Genomic DNA, 21,092 nt, shown 5'->3' with positions numbered 1-21,092 from the left:
CAGGTTAAGAACGGACCTCCAGAACGAATTAAGCACTTAACCTGAGGTACCACTATACTTGGAATTACAGCTCTGTCAGGGATAAACTACAGTTCCCAGGATACTTTGAGGGAAGCCATGCACTTCCTATGTATGGTGCAAATATGACTGCAGCCTTGCAGCACCTTAAAGACTAATAGTGTTATAAGGTTTTCATCCGATATGTTATTTTAGAAATCCAGAGCGTTTATTCTTAACAAAATGTTGGATGGAACTGAGTTCATCCCAGCCAGGCCAGAGATGACAATTGCGGGGCTGGCTGAAGCCAGAAAGTTAAACACTTACCCCATTTGCTTTACTGAGTGCCTGGAAATAAATGCTGTAGCTTTTCAGTGGCGAAAGCGGAGCATTCCAGTAGCCGTTATAAGTTTTGTTGTCTCCCACCGTGAAGGGCTGTGTGACAGGAAGGTTGACTGGTTTCAACTCGGCTGCAAAGTAATGCGGAGAGTCGAGATTTGAAGCATTTTTGTAGCTCACTGGAACAGAGAAACACTCAATGATGTCGGCAGCTCTTCGTGACTTCTGTGGCCTCTCTTCTTTCACAACAAGCTGATAAACACTGAAAGAGAGAGAAAGAACAGCACCATTCAACAAGTTGAGGATGAACGGGCCATGTGAGTGTTGGGATTCGCTTGATACTGAGTAAGGAGTAAGTCTGCAGGCTTCAACAGGATGATGCAATACTCTGTGAAGTGCTGGGTCAGAGTGACTCAGCAGGAGTGTGATTAATGTGATTGGCTATCACCTGTTTTAAAAAGGAAAGCCTGTTCAACAGTAACTGTGGTTGTGGTGGTTGTGCTGTGGTATGGTGGTGCTGTGGTGGAGAGTATTCGTTTGCCTTAAGGAGCAGGTACTCTGTATGGACTGTTTTTGTAAATACCTGTATATAGCTCACATTAAAAAAAACTGCACTGGAAAACCCTGGGACTGTGAGCGTTTCTGCTAAAAGCGCCGCGAGGAATCGCGACAGTGAGTAATCAAAGCAAAATGCTTCACAAAAAAAAGACTCTGTTCGAGTAAACCAAGAATTCCCAATCCAGTAAATAATTTTTTAAAGTACATGAAATTAAAATGTTAATCTAAATAATAATCAAATATCTGCATATAGAAAAATCTCAAATCAGATGGAAGTCCCCCCTGCCAATACCTGTGTAAGTCTAGCAGGGTGGAGGCAACAGCACATTCCTAGTTTTCCTAAAGCACCAGAAGCATGGCTGGAGTTATAGGGATGAAACATGTCAAAGTAAAAGGCAAAGGAGCAAAATAAATAAAAATAAAAATATTTTAACTAGCTTCCATACCCCAGGTCCAAGGGGATGAATCACAACAGAAGTGTGGCTTGTCGGGTTTGATGTGCTAAGATGTCACAGCCAGGATGTGATGCGATGTGATGTCATAGTCTAGAAACATGGTGCACTCACCTGAAAGCCTAGGGCGAGTTCTGCCAAGGCACAGCCCAATAATGAATGCTGAATGATGTAATTGGACAGTATTTCTAATCTCAAAAGATGCACTAGTAAACTGATCAAATTACGACCAAACTACTGCTCACGAAGTGCAAACCCCACAGTGATAATCATTTATTTATGTGAAGGATTTCTACCCTGCTCTGTAACCAAAAATGCTCACAGAATGGCTTACAAAAGATCAGTAGTAAAACATGATATGAGCGATAGCTCCAGCAGTAAGCCAGAGGCAAGTTGCCAGTGCAGACAAGCCAGTAGCTATAAAAAAAAAAATTCAAATTAACTTTTATTAACTATAGCATGTTGCCAGCAAATAGCGTAATTATTCAATAACACAACTATAAAAAGGTAAGCAGTCATGTCAAGTTTCAAAAGACCACCCATCAGTTTTAGAGCAATTTCACATCAAAGCACATACAATATGCATGTCTGTTACAGTACTTTGCTTTGTCAGATGTGAGTGTTATTAATACATCAGAGAATGCAAAAAGATAATGCGATTTTACATTTGGGCCAATACATATTTTACAGCAGCACTGCAGAAAGACACAGCACACACCACCACCACAACAACAGCAACAACAACTTGCACAATATTCTGTTATATTTCTGGAAGCAGCTTTTACACTGTGTAAAAGTTCAACTATACTGTGGAAATTAAGTTAGAGAAACGACAGGAAATCAGAATAAACTGCCATGTGAATGTAGCCACAGAGCGTCTTGTTCTCTCTGTCATTCCTACAGCTCTCAGACTTGACAGCGGAGGCAGACATACTTGAGTCTTAACACTAGTCGCCCATTTGACAAAGAGAAAGGTATCACTGCAAGTCGCTTCTCTTCTCATCAGAGTATTCATATATGCTGCCCTCAGCTGTCTATATGAGGCTGGCTCTTTGTCTCGTTAGACAGGAAAGATCGATGGAAGGCCTGGGAACAGCCAGTAGCCCATCATTCTAGCTGCTTTCAGAAGCTTGTTGTGGCAGGAAGACGGGCCCAAAACATTTCGAGTAATGTCTCGCCAATGTTATTGTAGGAAACAATGGAATGGCAGCTAAAGCAAGAAAAAGAATCCGAACATTTAGCTCATTTGTTGGAACAATCATTGTCTCCTTTATATGATTCTGTGACATACTCGTCTAAAAAAAAAAAAAATTTTTTTTTTTAAGGCAAGCTAAAATAATAATAAAAGCAGTGATGAGAAAATGCAAGAGACCTTCTGAATAGCCCATTCTGTTCTTACAGTGGCTAGCTAAGTGCCTTTTGGAAGCCCATCAACAAAGTCATGAGCAAAATTGTCCTCTCCAACTTGTGATTCCCAGCAACTCAAAAGCATGCTGACTCTGTTAATGGAGGTAACAGGGCTATCATAACTAGTAACCAAGATAGCTGAATCCTCCACAAGAGCCCATTGCCTCCCTAGGCTTCTTTATGTCATTCTATACTCTGGTTTAATGTGTTGCTCAGACACAATCTGTTTTTAACAGGTCCTAATTATCAAGGGGTGCGGGTGGCACTGTGGTCTAAACCACTGAGCCTAGGGCTTTCCGATCGGAAGGTTGGCGGTTCAAATCCCCACAATGGGGTGAGCTCCCATTGCTCAGTCCCAGCTCCTGCCCACCTAGCAGTTAGAAAGCACGTCAAGTGCAAGCAGATAAATAAGTACCGCTCCGGTGGGAAGGTAAATGGCGTTTCTGTGCGCTGCTCTGGTTTGGACAAAGACCGGCTCCCTTGGCCAGTAAAGCGAGATGAGCGCCGCAACCCCAGAGTCATCCACAACTGGACTTAATGGTCAGGGGTCCCTTTACCTTTAATTACCAAGGAGTCAAGTACAATTACTCCAAAAACATTCCCTGCTAATGTGCATATCCTTGCCACTCTGAAACAGGCCAATGCATGCAGTACAAACAACAATTCCAATTAAATAATGTTTTACAAAATGAGTCTTGGCTTCCCACTTGTAAGGAATACTCCAACATTATAATCCTTCAAACTGGACAAATTACTTTGGCTCTGAAAGTTAAGCAGCCTGCAGGGCAAACTTATGAAACTGAAGTCCCTTTCAAAGAAACCTCGACAGAGTTTACAAACTCTTAGTCTTCAGAGGGTGGCTTGGACTTTTAAGATATAACTGTTCAATTAGTCATGTAGCATTCTTAAAAATGATGAAATAAATTGCATAATGGAGCCACTGAGAACACATTAAAAACTAAAAGAGCCCAATTTGGAGTTAAAACAGAAGTGTCTGGGAGAAAAAGTGCTCAAAATTTGTTTTTAAAGTGTATATTCCTCAGGGGAGAAGGGGTCAGAGATCTACAACTCCCTCCTTTATACAAACACTCTTCTAATCCCAACAACCTTGATTCCTCTTAAGAATAAAATTAATCCATAAAGAATCAGACAAAAAGCTTTCAAACTAAAGGAGATTTTTATACAGGTAATCATAAAGAACTTCCTAGTTTTCAAAACCTGGATTATGTCAGAAATCTAGTTATAAATGCAACAACCATTTTGCCGAGATGCTCAGAAATGCTATTCAAATGCCTATTTCTAAAATTGTGGCAAGGTATTCAGAGTAATTTGCATTCATGCAATTTTCTAATTCTTTTGCTATCTTTGATCAATCTACTCAAGGATTTCAAGCAGACAAAGTGGGATGTGTAATCCGTTTCAGAGAAATGTGTACAGTCAAGTCAACCCCAAGTAAATTTATCATAATAAATTAATAGTGCAGCTCAATGGGGCAATGAAAATTAGGATCAGGTAAGATTAGGAAATAAAAACGGAAAACAAAATAAAGTGTAGTCAGTGTTCTGCAAGCAGAAGGCAACTTAGAGAGCAACATTTTCCTTCTCTTCCCCAACCCACAACCCCCTGAAAGCTTTTGCACAATGTTTTGGGTGACCTGGGGAACAGTGTAGGTTGTGTCATACAGGGCTGAAGCAGAAGGGGGAAATCACCTGAGATCAATTGAAGCAGGGGCGGTGAATTTAATACTCACCTTTCTCTCTACACATTCATTTTACCTGAACCTGTGTATGGCACACACGAGGTGAGTGAAATTATATAGCTTTTCATAAAATACATGTTTTTAGTGTAGCATAAAATTCCCTGCTCCACTTTTCTACATCAAAATCACCTGGAGAGAACTGAGAAGCAGCAGCGGACATCTCAAGTTTGCATGTTCTAACATCACAGTCTTCTCCATAAACCTGACCTGCCTTGTAACACAGATTAGGCGTAATAGCTGCTGCCTCCATGGCCCCTATCATTCCAGTTCGACGTTACTCCTTGCTGGCAGATTAAAGATAATGACTGTCTACAGCTACGACCTGCTGTGAGAGGAGCTATGCTAGTGGATTTAGAGGTGCCTTTCCCTTTGTGAACCACCTGTTATTCATTTGATTTGCAAAATAGAGCAACCAAAAGGTGCTCATGTCATTGAGCATTAAGCAGATTTTTGTTGGCTGGGATCTTCTAGTCTTTTTTTTTTTGGTACCCAATGCTTTATTTCAGAGTGACAAGGAAAGATCCAAGGACAAGAGCTGATATGTATGCAACACACTAAAACCCCTGAGGCTGCTTTATGTTATGATTCATATGGATCAATATGCATGAAAATGTTACACTGGAGTTTATCATCCATACAGCATGTTAAATTGTGTTCACATAGCCTGCATTACCAGGAATGTGGAACAAAGCTCACATTATCTCCCAAAACATTTTGTAGATGACATATTTTGACAAAACACTGGCCGCGTCCAGATTGTCAGTATTTTGCAGGACCAGAAATTGAAGTTTGCACCATTAAAATGCTCTATTGCCTGGGTGTGACCAATCCATTTAAACATACATACACATACTTTTTGGAGTTAGGAAAGTGACAGGGAAATGCGGTGAAAAGTTTGGAATTGAAGAATAATTAATGGGAAAGTGCACAACTACTACCCAAGCAAATCAGGATGAATTGTAATTGCTGAGTGCATATTTTTGTGTAACCTCCCCACAAACAAATCAGAACAAATACTCAGCAAAGACTGGAGATGCTCTAGCCAAGTTGTCTGGAAGAACCCAATGTGGCATATAGCAACTGTGGAAATTCCAGAACTTATCCTGCATGTGCAAAGCTCATAGGCAGAGGTGTCAAATATCTGGTATTTTGAAGAAAAAGCAAACACTGTATCAGCCTAAACAACCTGATTTCAATGAATGTTATTCTGTCACAATACTAACAGTAATATTGATACCCTGGACTTCTTTGGATGAGGGTGAGGGATATAAATCAACAACAACAACAACAGTAGCAGCAACATCAGCAGCAGCAACAACAGCAACAACAGCTATATTATTAGAAATAAAGAGGAGAATAACACCATCATGAACAGTCTTGGGGAAACTCAAGCTTTATAATGAAAAATAAAAAAGATTTCCTTAGACTTGAAAGCTAAGGTGTCCAATATGTGCATATTACCTGTAGTGTGTTACAAAGTGTGTTATGTAGTTACAGATGTAGTGGGAAAAGCCGCAAAGCTAAAATGGACATATGCAGGGCATGCGGCAAAAGGTGATTCACGCCAATGGAATAAAGCATTGTTGGTATGGAGACTAAACAATTTCAAAAGACCAAGGGGATGACCACCTATACAATGGGCATAGGATCAACATTAAGAGCTGTAAGGAAGATCAGAAGATTTAGAGTGGAGCATATGACCCTACTAAATTTCTGCCCCTCCCATTTGTATAGCACATGCATTTTGTATAAGACCCCCCCCCAACTGATTGCACATTAGTACAGGCCAGCTCCCAATCCTGGAGCAAGGGCCCTGCTTACAAATGAAATTGGAATGACCTTCAGAGGGTAGCCATCTTAGTCTGTTGCAACAAAACCAAGAGATCCTTTTCTGGAACCTTAAAGACTAACTGAAACTCCCCCAAGCTCTGTTCTATATATTTTAAATGTGCCCACCTAAATCATGCGATTCCAAAAGTAGAAAGACAAATATAAAAACTCTCCCATTTATATATGTGAATACATTCTTAACCTCTCCTATAAACATTCACTGATTTTTCTGAAATATCCAATTTTTCTACAAAAGGGGCCACATGGTTTGGGGTGCAGAATAGTCAGGCAAATATAAAAATCCTCAATTTTAGATTTGGTATTGTATATGTGAAGCCCATCCCATGCTTTCTTGGAAGTCTTGCTTTTGCTTTTAGGGGAACTATTGAAGAATTCTTGGTTGAAATGCCATAATTGCTGCTGTGGTTTCCTTTGTATCTTTGCTGTGCATTTATGATAATCCCCTCATTCCATCTGCAGCCCACGCATTAATGCAGCAGCCCCCTTTTCTAGTTCCAAGAAATTATGCATTCATTATGGTGGAAAATTAACACTGCAAAGCAAACTATAATTAGGAATTCTTCAATTCAGTTTATGCTTTTTCAATTAGGCCCTCTATAATTTTAATCATGGGAACATTAACATGTTTCCGTAATTTATATACCTGTGGTATAATTAAGTCCTGAAATGCCTCAGTCTACAGCAGCAGAAGTGGAGCTGAGTCATCTCCCCTTTCTTTGTATTGAGGTGCAAATGTATCTAGGTACACTGTGAAGCAGGTGGCCTGGATATAAGCATTGAAAAGATGCACAGAGTTAACTCTCTGTCTAATCAGAGACTTGGCTCTCAACCTGATCTAAAGAATCTGCTGTTGGATCCCACAGCAATTTTTTCATAAATGATCAGGAGTCAGGGGTGAGAAGTGCAGAAGACAAATTTACAGATGGGACCACACTTTTCAGGATGGTGAAAATCCAAGAAGATAGCGAAAACCTCAAAAGCAATTTCTTCAGATTCAGTAAACAGGCTGCAAAATAGCCAATGGCCCAGTTGCACATAACATAAAATCATAGCTCATAAGCAAACTATGGTTTAATTCCCACAAGCATTTTGCTTCTCTCGTGCTGCTGACTGTGCTGCATGGGAGACGAAACAAGTCAGAGTCATAGCTGTGTTCCTGGTTTGTTTCTCTCCAAACCATGAGTAGAATCCAAGGCTTAGAGGAAACACACCACATGCCTACATGACACAATTAGGAGTGGGGGAGAATCAAAGTGCTGGCACACAGCAAATCACTGCTTCATGGCCCAATAATGTGGCAGCTCTGGATCATGGGATCCACCCCCTCCCCCTAGACCAGGCACCCCCAAACTCAGCCCTCCAGATGTTCTGGGACTACAACTCCCATCATCCCTAGCTAACAGGACCAGTGGTCAGGGATGATGGGAACTATAATCCCAAAACATCTGGAGGGCCAAGTTTGGGGATGCCTGTCCTAAACAAACTCTTATAAGATACTGTGGGAAGATGTGAGATTTGACAAGAACTTCAGGCCAGGTGTGGCAGAGCGCATAAAGGCTGCAGTGGCGGCAGCTGGCAATGGGGCTGCCAGAACTTCTGCCCCCCACAAAACCCAAGGACCCTTCAGATACGTGAAATTTTTTGGGCATCCAGTTAAACTCTTCGAGCCTGCTCTTCTTATCTTTCCTCAAGATAAACTAGACACCACCAGGGCTTAATGATGAGCAGGGTGAAGTGTAATTTTCAAGAGTTGCAGGTCATCCTAGGTAAAGGTAAAGGGACCCCTGACCATTAGGTCCAGTTGTGACCTACTCTGGGATTGCGGTGCTCATCTCGCTTTATTGGCCGAGGGAGCTGGTGTACAGCTTTCGGGTCATGTGGCCAGCACGACTAAGCCGCTTCTGGCAAACCAGAGCAGCATATGGAAACACAGTTTACCTTCCCGCCGGAGCGGTACCTATTTATCTACTTGCACTTTGACATGGTATCGAACTGCTAGGTTGGCAGGAGCTGGGACCGAGCAATGGGTGCTCACCCCGTCACGGGGATTCAAACCACCGACCTTCTGATCGGCAAGTCCTAGGCTCTGTGGTTTAACCCACAGCGCCACCCGTGTCCTGCAGGTCATCCTAGGGCACCTTAATTTTGCCCGGAGGGTCATCTGGTCAGGCCAGGCCTTCTGTGTCCATCTGCCCCTTGTCACTATGGGAGTTCAATCTCAGTATAACCACATAGCTGTGCTCTGGATTCTACTTTTGAGTGATATCAGTGTGCGACAGATCGATGGCAACAGATGTATGCAGAACAAGAGAAAATTCACGTTGTCCTTTTCCACCTGTACCTTTACGTTACCTATTCTCTACCCGTTCTCTGTAAACATATTTCCCATGTATTTGTTTAATGGTTGTATAGAGCAAATGTACATCCCCCCCCCCAGAGAAGACAAACAGAGAATGAAGAAGTCATTCAAAATTAATGGAGAGCTGTATGATGAACCTGCTCTGGCACTAAGCTCTTCCTTGCATGCCTCATCAGTGGTGAATATCAATTTCATTTTGCATAGAAATCTCAACAATGCAATGATTCTTAGCTTACTTCTTGAGCTGATCTACAGCAGCAGCTAGAAGATCAACATCTGACACTAACATTACCTTGGAGATAATGAACTTGCCTCCAAAATATTACTTAGCAGGAGTTTCACACTCCTTGGATTGTTCATTATGCATTCAGAACATTTAGGCACAAGATACTTGATGCAACTACCATATATAATAGATAGTGGCACGGTGGAATGGGAGTTTGTGAGCTGGGTTTATATGGCAATTATAACCTAGAGTTTTCTGCCAGTGAAATTCTTGTTAAAGAGCATTTGTGTCCAAACCAGGGAAGGCATCAAACACCATCAAGTCAGTTTTCAAAAATGTACTTGGTGTTCTGAAGCAAATGGATACGTTTTTCATTGGAAGTCAGGCTGTTGAATGTCTAGGTCTGATACAAAAATGACTTTTTATTGTGCTATTCGCCCCTATCATAGACTTTCAAGTAGGGGCTCTCTGTAAGTCTGCCTGACACTTGCCTACTAGAGCAGGTACAGGCAAACTCTGGCCCTCCAGATGTTTGGGACTACAGTTCCCATCATCCCTGACCACTGGCCCTGTTAGCTAGAGATGATGGGAATTGTAGTCCCAAACTTCTGGAGGGCCGGAGTTTGCCTATGCCTGTACTAGAGGGATTGTGGTGGCAAGGAGGGCTCACTTCTCATGGAACATAAGCAGAGATTACTGCAGCACATTATATGTGGGGCTGCCACTGAAGACAGTTTGGAAACCGTCTGTAAAATTTAGCAGTCAGGTTGCTCAGTGGAGCAGGACAGTTTGAGCATACAGTGGTGCCTCGCAAGACGAAATTAATCCGTTCCGTGAGTCTCTTCGTCTTGTGGTTTTTTTGTCTTGCGAAGCACGGCTATTAGCGGCTTAGCGGCTATTAGCGGCTTAGCGGCTATTAACGGCTTAGCGGCTTTAAGAAAAAGGAAACAAACTCGCAAGAACTCGCAAGATGTTTCGTCTTGCGAAGCAAGCCCATAGGGAAATTCGTCTTGCGGAACGACTCAAAAAACGGAAAACTCTTTCGTCTAGCGAGTTTTTCGTCTTGCGAGGCATTCGTCTTGCGGGGCACCACTGTATTACACCAAACCTGGCCTGACTGCACTGGCTGCCAATTAGTTATGAACCCAATTCAGAAGTGCTGGTTTTGACCTATAAAGCCTTAAATGCCTCAAATCCTCAAGAACTGCTTCTCCGCCTCTCTCCATATGAACCTACCTGAACCATGCAATCATAATCTAAAATCCTTCTTCAGGTTCCCTCTCTGCAAGAGGCCTGGAGGAATGCAGCAGGAGAATGGGCCTTTTCTGTGGTGACTTCCCTGAGTGCTCACTGGAAGGACAGATCCTGAAGCTGAGGCTCCAATACTATCCATTGGCTGCTGCAGGAGCAGCTGACCCAATGCTTGCCTTCCTCTTCCCTCCTCATTTATTTCCACTGATGCATAGCTGTCAACTTACAGATCTGAAAATAAGGGACCAGCAGCCTTGAAAATAAGGGACCAGCAGCCAAAATAAGGGACCTGCAGCCTCACCTGTTCCAGGCACTCCAGTCTTCCTGTCCTCCTGCAGTCTGGTCGAACTCATGCTGGGTAGCTTCGAGAACACTGTCCAACCAACTTTGTAACCAGAGGTTCAACTGAATAGAATCTGAATCACATGCACCACAAGGCCTATGCAGCCTCAACTTAAAATGGCTCCCCAGCCTGGTTTTGCACTGCAAAGTTTGCAGCAGCACGTGCAACAAAATGGCGTCCAGCATTCAAAAAACCCCTCAGCTTGCATTAACTAGCCACACACAAGGCATGCAAACTCCACCCCCCAGTTGTTCTTTGACTTCTTATTGGGTGAGCAACACAGCCAAGCAACACAGTTGGAGCCTCCCTCCTCCCTAGCCAGCAGGGAAGGAGGGAAAGGAGCTGCTTCCTTTGAAATTTAAGGGACATCATTTAAGGGACATTTAAGGGACATCCATCAATAAGGAACAGCAGCGGGACATGGCGCTGGAATAAGGGACTGTCCCTTCAAATAAGGGACATTTGACAGCTATGCCCTGATGTATCACATCTACTAGATTGTGAGTTAAGCAGGGACTATTTTATCCTGCCTACTTACATATAAGCAACTCTGAAAGACTGTCTTCCCCTCCATTGTTGGGCAAGGGCATGAAGACTAACAAATGGAAACCCACTATTTTTGCAACAGCCTGGTGATTAATTATCTGCTTGCAGTGGCACAGAGGTGGAGTTTTAATTGGTGGCACCAGAATGGTGGAATGCTTCTACTGCCGGAATAAGGGAAATCCTATCATTATTGGCATTCTGCTGGTTCATACTGTTTTTTCACCTCTATGTCAAATTATCTTGAAGACACACCTGTTTAAATAAGCATCTCCCTGATTCCCTGTCTCGAATTCCCTGTTTTAATTTTTCTAACTAATATTGTAACTGGTTTTTATTGTTGTGCTGTTTTGACAGGATGTTTGACATTTTAATTGTGGTAGTTTGTTTCAATGTTTTGAAAATTTGCTTTATTGTGTATTTAATTGTGTGTGTTTGTAATTGTTTTTACACTTGTTTACCATTTTGAAGCCACCTTGGAAATTACCAAATGAATATACATACCGTGTTTGGATAATTTTAGGTACTTTATAATTGCTAAATTATAGATTACACCACCATCATCACAGAACAAAAACTATTTACTGCATTTCCTTCCTTAGAGGTGTATTTTCAGGTCTATGCAAACTTTTGTAGGGGTTGAGGAAAGAAAAGTCTTCCATGACCCTTGTTAACTTTTCAAAAGAACCCGTGTCCTATATGTGAGGAAAATATTATTAATGTAATAGAAATATCAAACTCTGGAAATAATGTATATAATATTTGTGACATTTCAATTACCTCTGTATAAGTAGAATAGTAAGTCAAATAATAATTTGTGTGTGTGTCCCTGTGTGTGTGTGTGTGTGTGTGTTCTCAGAAAGGTTTTCATAATGGCCTCATTTTTCCACAGAGACATTTATTGAATATAGGAAAAGTGTGGTAAATTAGACTTTTTAAAAAAGTGAAGAGTGTAAAGATTGTTCAATAAAAAAGAAAGAAAATAGCAACACTTATGACAGCAGGTGGTAAAATGAAATATGAAAAAAATATTGTTAAATATTTTTATTTTTTTTGGAATTTTTCTCTTTTTCAATATCTTTCTAAAATCACTCAAAGTCAGCTAAAGTTACATTTGCTATACAGTACTGTATCTATACCAGAGAATATTACTTTTAATAAAGCTACAAGTTTCCCCTCCTATATACTAAACAACAAAAAAGAAGTATATTTTTATATTCCAGCATTCTCCAACCTGGTGCCCTGCAGTCATTTTTATGTATTTCTCCCTCCACCCCTAACTATTGGCCATGATGGCTGTAACTGACAGAAACTGGAATTCGACAACATATGTTGGAAACAACATATACAAATATTGGCTATGATATGGGGATCTACTGTTCACAGAAAGTTCAAAATATCCACTGGAAATACTGAAGTCCTTAGGCATACATGCCTAAGTAGCTATCCATAATTACAAACTGGTTTGGTGCTAAGTATGGTTAGCAAAAGCACCAGTGCAGATTAGTGTCCTCTCTGAACCTTCTTGTTGATTATGTGGTTCAGAATGAAGATTTGCCTAGCTCAGAACATTTTAGACAGGACACATTCTTCAAACTCTCAGTTTGTAAAATAGGGTTCCACATATATTTATGTGGTTCCTTCCACATACACTTTTGGTGGTGGTGGGGAGTCAGTTTTTTGTCCACAAACTGGGCACAAACTTTTACTCAGAGCTAAACAAATGCCTCCAAAACAGAATTTTCCATCTTCTGAAACACAATGTCCAGGAAGTCCAGAAGAAACAGAACTGCCCTTAGCTTGTCTTAACCTCTCCTGAAGGACATTTGCTACATTATTCTTCCAAGCTTTTCATGGACTACCTTTGCTTTCTTTTGCCTTTGCTTTCTTTTGCCACTGCTTTACTCTGCTTCTTTGCTTTTTTTATTAGTGTTTTTTTTGTTGTTGTTTCCATTTTTTTCAAAAAAAATATGGTTGCAATTCTTGTTAGCCACACTGAAAACAAAAATGTGGAATTAAAATAAGCCATGTTTTAATATAAAAAGCATGTATTGTTGTATGTTTGTAAAAGAAGGGAGAAGAGAGAGCTGAGAAGAGAAGAGCATGTTACCTGACAGGTGCCCCACGAGATTGTGCAGGTTTCAGCAAGACTGTGATGGTTGTCTCTGTTTCATTCAGAGGAGAGTCTGCATCATATTCAGGCATTGATGGTGCTGTGGAGTAGAGGGGAGATCCATGGGTTAAATATGATCTCTTTCATGTCATGAGATTTGAAGCCAGTCACGGTACATTGACATTTGAGAATCAACACTGTAATTTTAATTCTTGGATGGCAATGACCTGGGCACTTGATTACTATTTTAAAGCAATTAGGAAGAGCTGGACATTAAGCTATTCTTAGCCACTCTTGACTTCAACCTTAGTACTGTAGGACACCTTAGTATAGCTTTGGATATGTTTAAAGTTCCAAGGGAAAATGACTGGGATCCCAAGTTTGCCCCTACCAGGGGTGAAGGAAGGAGGGTGCGGTAGGGGTGGTCCACCCTGGGTGTCACCAGTAAGGGGGGGTTACCAAATGCCAGGCGGCACTCACCGCGGGGCCTGCAGCGTGTCCAAGCCACGTGCCTCTCCTGGGCGCCCGCAGACTCCGCGCTGCATCAAACGGTCTGCCCACTGCCTCCCCCTCAGCTGTTGGGCGGCTGAGTGGGAGGAGGCAGGCAGACTCCTCGGAGGCCCCACAGAGCATCCTGCCCCAGCTTGCCCCGCCCCACGGGCAGCTGGCACACATGCCACCCAGGCACCTGATTGGCCGCTGGCTCCCACTGTGAGAAGTCTCCCCCAAACAGATTGCTACTCACAGAACACTCATATCTACATCTGCCAAGTCTCCCTTCCCACTAAGTCCCTTGTTGTGCCCCCTACAAATCTGTTCTAAATAGCTGAGGGACTCTCTAAAATAGCATTGAGTTCTGCAGGGTTAGACAGAAATTGCCTTCTCCCCTTTCCCCAGCGGGTTCCTCTCTTGGATGTTGGCCCCATCCATGAATGAAAGGGGTTCAGAACCAAGCAATTCTTTGCTTGAATTCTGCTCAGCTTCCTATATAATGCTTTTAAGGGATGCGGAAGAAAATTATTTATTATTCTGCTCTCCCTGCAATTTCAGATCTTGACTTGCAGCTGATCTCTTGCCAGAGCCTTTTATCCAACAAATGGCTCCAGCATGTTGCCATTCTGTAAATTCCTGTACTACATTCCCAAACAGCTTGATGAACTGGGGAGAATCGAAACACCATGTTGGGTTCTTTGGAGGGAAACTCTGAGAGATGCCAATGAGTGGCCCACCCATCAACAGATTATGGCTGCCAATCTGTGGAGAACTTTGGGGCTGATCTACTCACCCATCTCTTAAACCCATCTCTCCCCCCTCTATCCACATACATATTTGTACAATAAATGTAAAACTGTAGTAGTAGAGTGATGCAATTAAGGGAATTTGTAGTTCTACAATTAAAACTTGGACTTTTAAACACACCGCAGAGTTGCATCCCTTACTGTATGGGATCCATGTAACGGGAACCAACAAGGCTCCATTCCCCATATGTTTAGCAAACCACCTATGGTATTAAACACAGCTTGGAGTGATATTAACAGAACTTTACACAGACCACAACCAGGATTAAGCCTTCTTAGTAGCCAGGAAGAAATATTCATGCTCTTATTCATACCCCAAAAGAAAAGCACCCATGAGCCCCAATCACAAAAGGTATTAAGCAGAAAGTGGCTGGGGATGGGCAAAAGATTTAGCACAATTAGTTCTATATGGCAATCACTTATAATTCATAATATCCAATGTTTAGGGAGGTAGTATTACCATGCCACCTCGCTGGGTGAAAATGCAAACATTTTTCATCTACTAGTATAATTTAGTCATAAATCTCAAAGACATTTACCACTAGGAGCTTCCGCAGGTGAAAACTGAGATTGCACAAAGCTCAGTGATAGAGTGTATGCTTTGCATCTGTTCAAGAGCAATCCCTGGCTTATGGTAAATGGATCCAGGAAGCAGTGCTTGACTGGGGGGAGAAAAAACCACATTTCACAAATGCTGAAGAGCTTCCTTTGAGACTAGTTCTTTGTTAGCCTTGACAGTGCTAGATGGTTTGTTGTACCACTAGTTTCACTGCTAGAGCAGATATAAAGAAACTGAGTGTTGTATCCAACTTGCACTCAGAGTAGACCCACTGAAATTAATGGACCTAAGTGAGTAATGTCAATCATTTCAGTGGGTCTACTCTGAGTATAACCAACATTGGCTTAAAAGCCTGTATTTTCCCAAGATTATCCCCAGTTGAATACAACACCCGAGCTTTGAGTTTCTAGAGGACTACCCCACTGGCTATACCCCTGTGAAAACTGAAATCTCTCTTTTCTTCGCAGTATAGTACCTGAAATTTTAGTTGCAATCCTTGTGGTGATGGGGGGTCCAAAGCCCTTCACTGTGCTGGCTTTGATGGTGAATGAGTAAGTAGTCCCTGGATACAGCCCTACAAAGAGATGATGCGTTTCATTCCTTAGTTTGAAGACCTTCCCTCTTTGGTTAGACAGGTCAGCGGTGGGATCTAGGGACCCAACAGCCTTGTATGTAATCTGAAATGAAGGAAAGAGAAAATCAGAGGCCTTGTGTAATTTTGTAATGTTTTACTAATTCCCTTTCCTATTCCCATAAAGATCTAACTTTCAATTAGAATGCCTGGAAAAATCTATACAGCAGATGTGATACGAATGCAACTGTCCTAAGTTAGATAACTTGGCACCCGGCGGCTCTTCTCATCAGATCATAATTACACCGTTTGTACATGCTATAGTAAATGTCACAGGGCATTTTTTTATTGTTGTTTTTTGGTAGTGATTTGCAACATATTAGTAGGTTAATGGGAAACATCAGAAAATGATACTATTTATCAATAAATCTCAAGATTGACCCAAAGCTTTTTGCTAAATTTACTCGTCTCATAGATATCCAAGATCAGTTTGGTCTGGTAACATGCGATCTCGCTATCAATCTTAATTAGATTACAAATGTTCCACTTCATAGTGCTTTGATATATGGATTGAAAGTTGTTTATCTAAAAAGTTCACATCTGACTGGGACTGTGTAAAGCAAGATCCTTGAACCTTTGCAATCACCCCTAAAGTGTCTTATTTGATCCCCCCCCCCCATTCCAGTAGCAACCACAGCTCATACAATAGCTGGTTTGTACGTATCTGGGGAATTAGGCAGCCTCTGAGCTACTGACACAGGTATGGCATAGGAAAGCTTTTAGGACCAAGGAAGATGAGCAATCCCTAAGCTTTTCTAACCAAGCTTGAGGAAGCTCCCCAACTCAAATGAGCTGGCAACAATGGGGTGGGTATCTTCCTACCTTTGCAGCTACTTTTCATAGCTGATGTTTCACATAGGACATTGGCCACACAATGCTGGGTCTTGATGATGGTAATGTAGCATAAACACAGACAACTGGCAAACACTAGCCTGCGAGTGCTCCAATTAGAGAATAGCCTTTAACAAAGGTGTCATGGGACTCAAAGACGCTTGAACTCGGGACGGAAGGGAGAAACGTGCTAAGAGGAAGGCATGCTTGGAAAACCTTCACTATGATCAACTCCCGTCTGGAAACCTAGGTCTCCACTGTGGAAGGACGTGTGGATCCAGAATTGGCGTCCACAGACACTTATAGACACTGTTAAAACCATGTTTATGGAAGACAATCTTACTCAGCTACGAGTGATCACAGAAGAAGAAGAAGAAGAAGAAGAAGAAGAAGAAGAAGAAGAAGAAGAAGAAGAAGATATGAAAGAACCCTAACTTCATTACGTTTCATTAGGGCTAAATGGCCTCTGGTTTACAGGTAGTGCTTCTCAAAAACAAAACAGTGAAATGTTTAATAAACCTTTGGTATGCATGTCAGTGCTTTTCTATATTTGAGAAAGCATCGGCTGCAAGCCAGAGACCACTTATTCAATTCTCCTTGATTCTTCCTCCTCCTCTTCTGATCACTGTCCTTGGCTTTCAGAGTTGCTATACACCTCAGAAAGCAGGCACTTTAGTACAAACCCAAGCAAATATTCATGAATAAATATGTTGCTGCAGCTACTAAGACCCCTTTGGAGAGCTACAAGCTTAAAGCACACCTTTTGAAATTCTATCCAAGTTCCATTATACTTATCAATGGCCACTGTGCAGATGTACACACATATTCAGAGGTAAACCTCATGACTTATTTACCAGCTAATTTCTTTTCTGTGTTCCAAATTCAATATAAAGGTGGCTCAATTTCGGTGGAACTGTCAATAAAATATACCACGCTCTACTGCTCCCTTAACCTTTCTTGATATTACAGGATCCTCGCTTATATGTAATAGAACACTGTGAATAAATCAATGTATGTTAATATACACACATCTTCAAATTTTTATGAAGGGCTTCACAAAAATCAAATTCACAGGTTATAAGAAAGTCTTGGGGCGGGGGGTGGGGTGGGAAGAAACCACTATTTTATATTAGGAGGAACATATTGCATGCCAAACAAACAGCTAAACAAAATCCTTTGAATATGAAAGTATGAAATGTTAAATAATGCACCTGGGTGGCATGAGAATGGGGAAAGGTTGCAAAATGTGGCTGATTCTATTATCTAAAGCAAATGGATTTAATCAGGAAATGTGCTACCGATTGATCAATGCCAAACATTTTGTTATGTAGAGATTTCTGCAGGCAACAAATACACTAAGTGGCCCATGGGAAGCTTAGGGGCAGAGCTCCCGCTTTGCATGCAGAAGGTCCCAGGCTCAGTTACTGGCATCTCTGGGTATGTTCCCTGCCTGAATCCTGGAGAGCAGCTGCTGTTCAGTGTAGACAGTGCTGAGCTAGATGGGCCAATGTTCTGACTTAGTGTAAAGTGGCTTCTTATATTCATTCCAGCTAAAGGTGAGCAGCTTTGCATCCTGTTGATATCAACAAAGGTGTTATGCAAAGGCTTAACCATCTCCCATTGAATTCAGTGGCATCCTAAAGTGCTTGGCTTTGCATTCCATGCTTTGTCAAGGCCTATTGGACATGGCTCGGAAAAAGTGCCATGGAATTTTACAAGCTGAAGTGTAAAATAAACTCTCATTCCTTGTCCTGCAAGCAACAGTGCTAATAAAAATACATATGGGATTTTACTTCCCATGACAAAATTAATCCCCTGCCACAAGATTTTTGCAAGAGAAATGAAGGTATTAAAAAACAGGTGCTTAGGTTCTTGAGTCCTCTCTAACATCCAATTCCAGTGGTTGCCAAATGAGGGGTGGCAGAGAATTTGATCACTGAGGAGTCCAATATGAACTGACTTGATCCTCATCTCCTGAAGTGAAGTATGCTCACCAATTCTGAGTCTAATCTGTGTATACTTGGCAGGGGGGGGTGGGGGCAGATTGCTTTTTGAGACAGTCCTAAACTGGATCACTTTTTTCCAGCTATTTCTTAAATAGCTGCTTGGGAACTTCTCACTGGTGTCAGTGCATTACCTACGCAAGAGTGCAACACTCCCTCTATTTCTGTAGTTGCCATGTATCATACATGGTCCACTATACTCTACCCCATAGTTGGCAAATATTGTGTGATTTGATCCCAGTAAATCATCCTGTGGGCCCCCAATAATTTGTATTTTGATTATTGGTTTTTTTCAAACCAGAATTTTCTATGAGTTTTTTCCTTCCTCCCAAATGATTGAAGGTGTTTGTTTTTCTAACCGTCAGACTTGCATTTGTAAAGGTCACACTTCCATGATATATGCCCTGCCTTTAGGACACAACATGTGGGGAGACACAATGAATTGCACAGTGCCCATTTTAAAAAGTTTAGGTCAATTTTAGCAATGAATGAACATGCTCCAAACATCCACCAATGCAGTAGCTACCATGTTGAGTGCATAGTCACATGCAGTGATAGAAAACCTACCCTTTTATCAGCCTGACTGCAAGTATGATCAAAGAGGAGAAGTAATAGAGCAATACAAAACCCATCCAGGGAGAAGCTGAATGAAGCAGCAAATTCACCGTCATACCTGAAGGCAGGGACTGGCCAGGTCAGAAGGCAGGGATTGATTTCTGCTTTTCTTGTCAGCTCCAAGCAGGCACAGCTAAGTAGCCTTAGGAGCAAGTTTCTCATGGTTTCCATGGGACTTTGGATCCTGCAAATCTAAAGCCACTTGCACCCAGTGGCGGAGCTTCATGCTCTGGCACTGGGGGACGGAGAACAGGTGGGGGTGGGGCTGGCACACCACCCACAGGGGCAGGGCGCACGTACTGGGGATGGGGCGTGCCACCTGCGGGGGCAGGGCACCCAGCATAGGCGGGCAGGCAACTGCAATGGCACCCTGCTGGGATTGCACTGCCAGGGGCGGTGCGCTCCCCCCGCACTCCTCTTCCTCCGCCAGTGCTTGCACCCCACCACAAAGCATCCCATTTAGAGGGTTTTCCACAGACTACCACCGGCAAGAGAACCACTGTTCAGTTTTGAGCAATGGCCTTAGCTGTACAGAAGTCAGGCTGGGCTCCAATGGTACCTTGGAGAGCTCCAGGCCAGGTTAATTAGAGCTTCAGTTTTTGTCAAAGGGTGGGGGGGAGACAAACAAAGTGGGGAGGAGACGGGGAAAGATAGTGAATAATCTTAGATGCAGAATAATTATGTTTTCCCCAGAGTATGTATGTACAGCTTTGCTTAAACAATATGCTTTGTTCTAAGTGGTTATTTGTTTACATTGAAATTGGGTATTTCTGGTGCAGGTTACACCTAATCACCACTATAATGCATGCAAATTATTATGGTAACTCCAATATAAGCCTCATCACAGTGCCCTCCCCTATATAGGTTGCAATCAGTTATGTGTACTTCCCATCACAGGACACAGCCTAGCTAACCCTTCTGTCCTAATTCCAATGCTATATTGAGTCTAGAAGCTGCAAATGTTTATTCATGCCACAAAATCCAAATGGTCTTGTGACACTGACAAGTGAGGAGCAGGGAAAGGGGAGACTTAAGAAATCACTGCATTTGTGACCTTGCCAGCATCTGAACTCTGGCCCTCTGGGGAATGCATCTCTTCTTGGCTTAAAAAAAACAGAACAAAGAAACCAATTCTTTACTTCTTCTGGGAGCCAAAACCCTGGAAACAGAGCTATTTATATGTTGAGGCTTGTCACAGCCTTGTACACATAGCTGGAGCAGACCAGTTGAGAGAATAAACTAGGGATTATCGGGTGGCTGCTACAGAAGTGAGCTCAATTGCTAAAGCATTTAAGGTTAAGAAACAAAAACAAACAAACAAGAAACAACAGCACACTCATTCATTCCATTGGCAGTTTCTATGGTTTACATCTCACCTAGCATTAAGTATTGGGTCCTTCCAGACTGGACTTAGCATTGTTGTTCAGATATCAGAAACAGGTCACTGGCAATTTCCCCCCAACTTATTACATTTTCCACATAAAGGTGGAGTCTGGTTTTTTTTTTTTTTTTAATGATCTGGCAAGTCAACAATGGTGCGTGGATGCTGTGATAAACTTGGATGTACAAGGAATGCTGATTCCACAACAAACACCCATCTAGAAACTACCATTGACTCAGTTTCTTCGAGTCAAATGTGAATATTGAATGATAAATGCTTTTCAAGCACACCTGTAGACCCATGCATAATCCTTCATTATGTGGATAGCACTGATGAACCCTGCAAGATTAAAATAAAGGCAGTGGACTGTTTCCCCTGACTGTTTCCCCTCTTTTGCTAATTAAATGACTAGTGGATTTTTAAGGCATTTCTCTTTGATTATTGCTGTTTTTGTGAATCAGTTAACAATTATTTGCCCATTATAGCTGTGTTAAGTAGTCCAGTGTTGGGGTAATTAGGGTCACTAGATCAAAATTTATAAAATGAAAGATAATGGCTGAGCTCCCATCTCTAGTC

The 21,092-nt window shown here is 42.0% G+C and overlaps 1 protein-coding gene across 18 annotated transcripts in view; it reads right to left on the bottom strand.

Moving 5' to 3' along the window:
* The window catches only part of PTPRT (protein tyrosine phosphatase receptor type T), a 617,797-nt gene that overhangs the window by 129,132 nt on the left and 467,573 nt on the right, over positions 1-21,092 (bottom strand). For all 18 annotated transcript variants that reach the window (XR_013987409.1, XM_081009187.1, XM_081009202.1 and 15 more), the window contains exons 10-12: positions 15,531-15,732; positions 13,196-13,298; positions 325-598 (exon numbers count right to left, since the gene is read on the bottom strand). Coding sequence is in view for 17 of the 18 variants with exons in the window: in XM_081009187.1 (XP_080865313.1) it covers positions 325-598; positions 13,196-13,298; positions 15,531-15,732 (579 nt within the window). In the remaining variant the exon portion in view is untranslated. The remainder of the gene's footprint in view (positions 1-324; positions 599-13,195; positions 13,299-15,530; positions 15,733-21,092) is intronic.

The sequence above is a fragment of the Podarcis pityusensis genome (assembly GCF_964106645.2).
Source record: "Podarcis pityusensis genome assembly, chromosome: 6".
Lineage (NCBI taxonomy): Eukaryota > Metazoa > Chordata > Lepidosauria > Squamata > Lacertidae > Podarcis > Podarcis pityusensis.
This window is presented reverse-complemented; position numbering and strand designations above follow the sequence as displayed.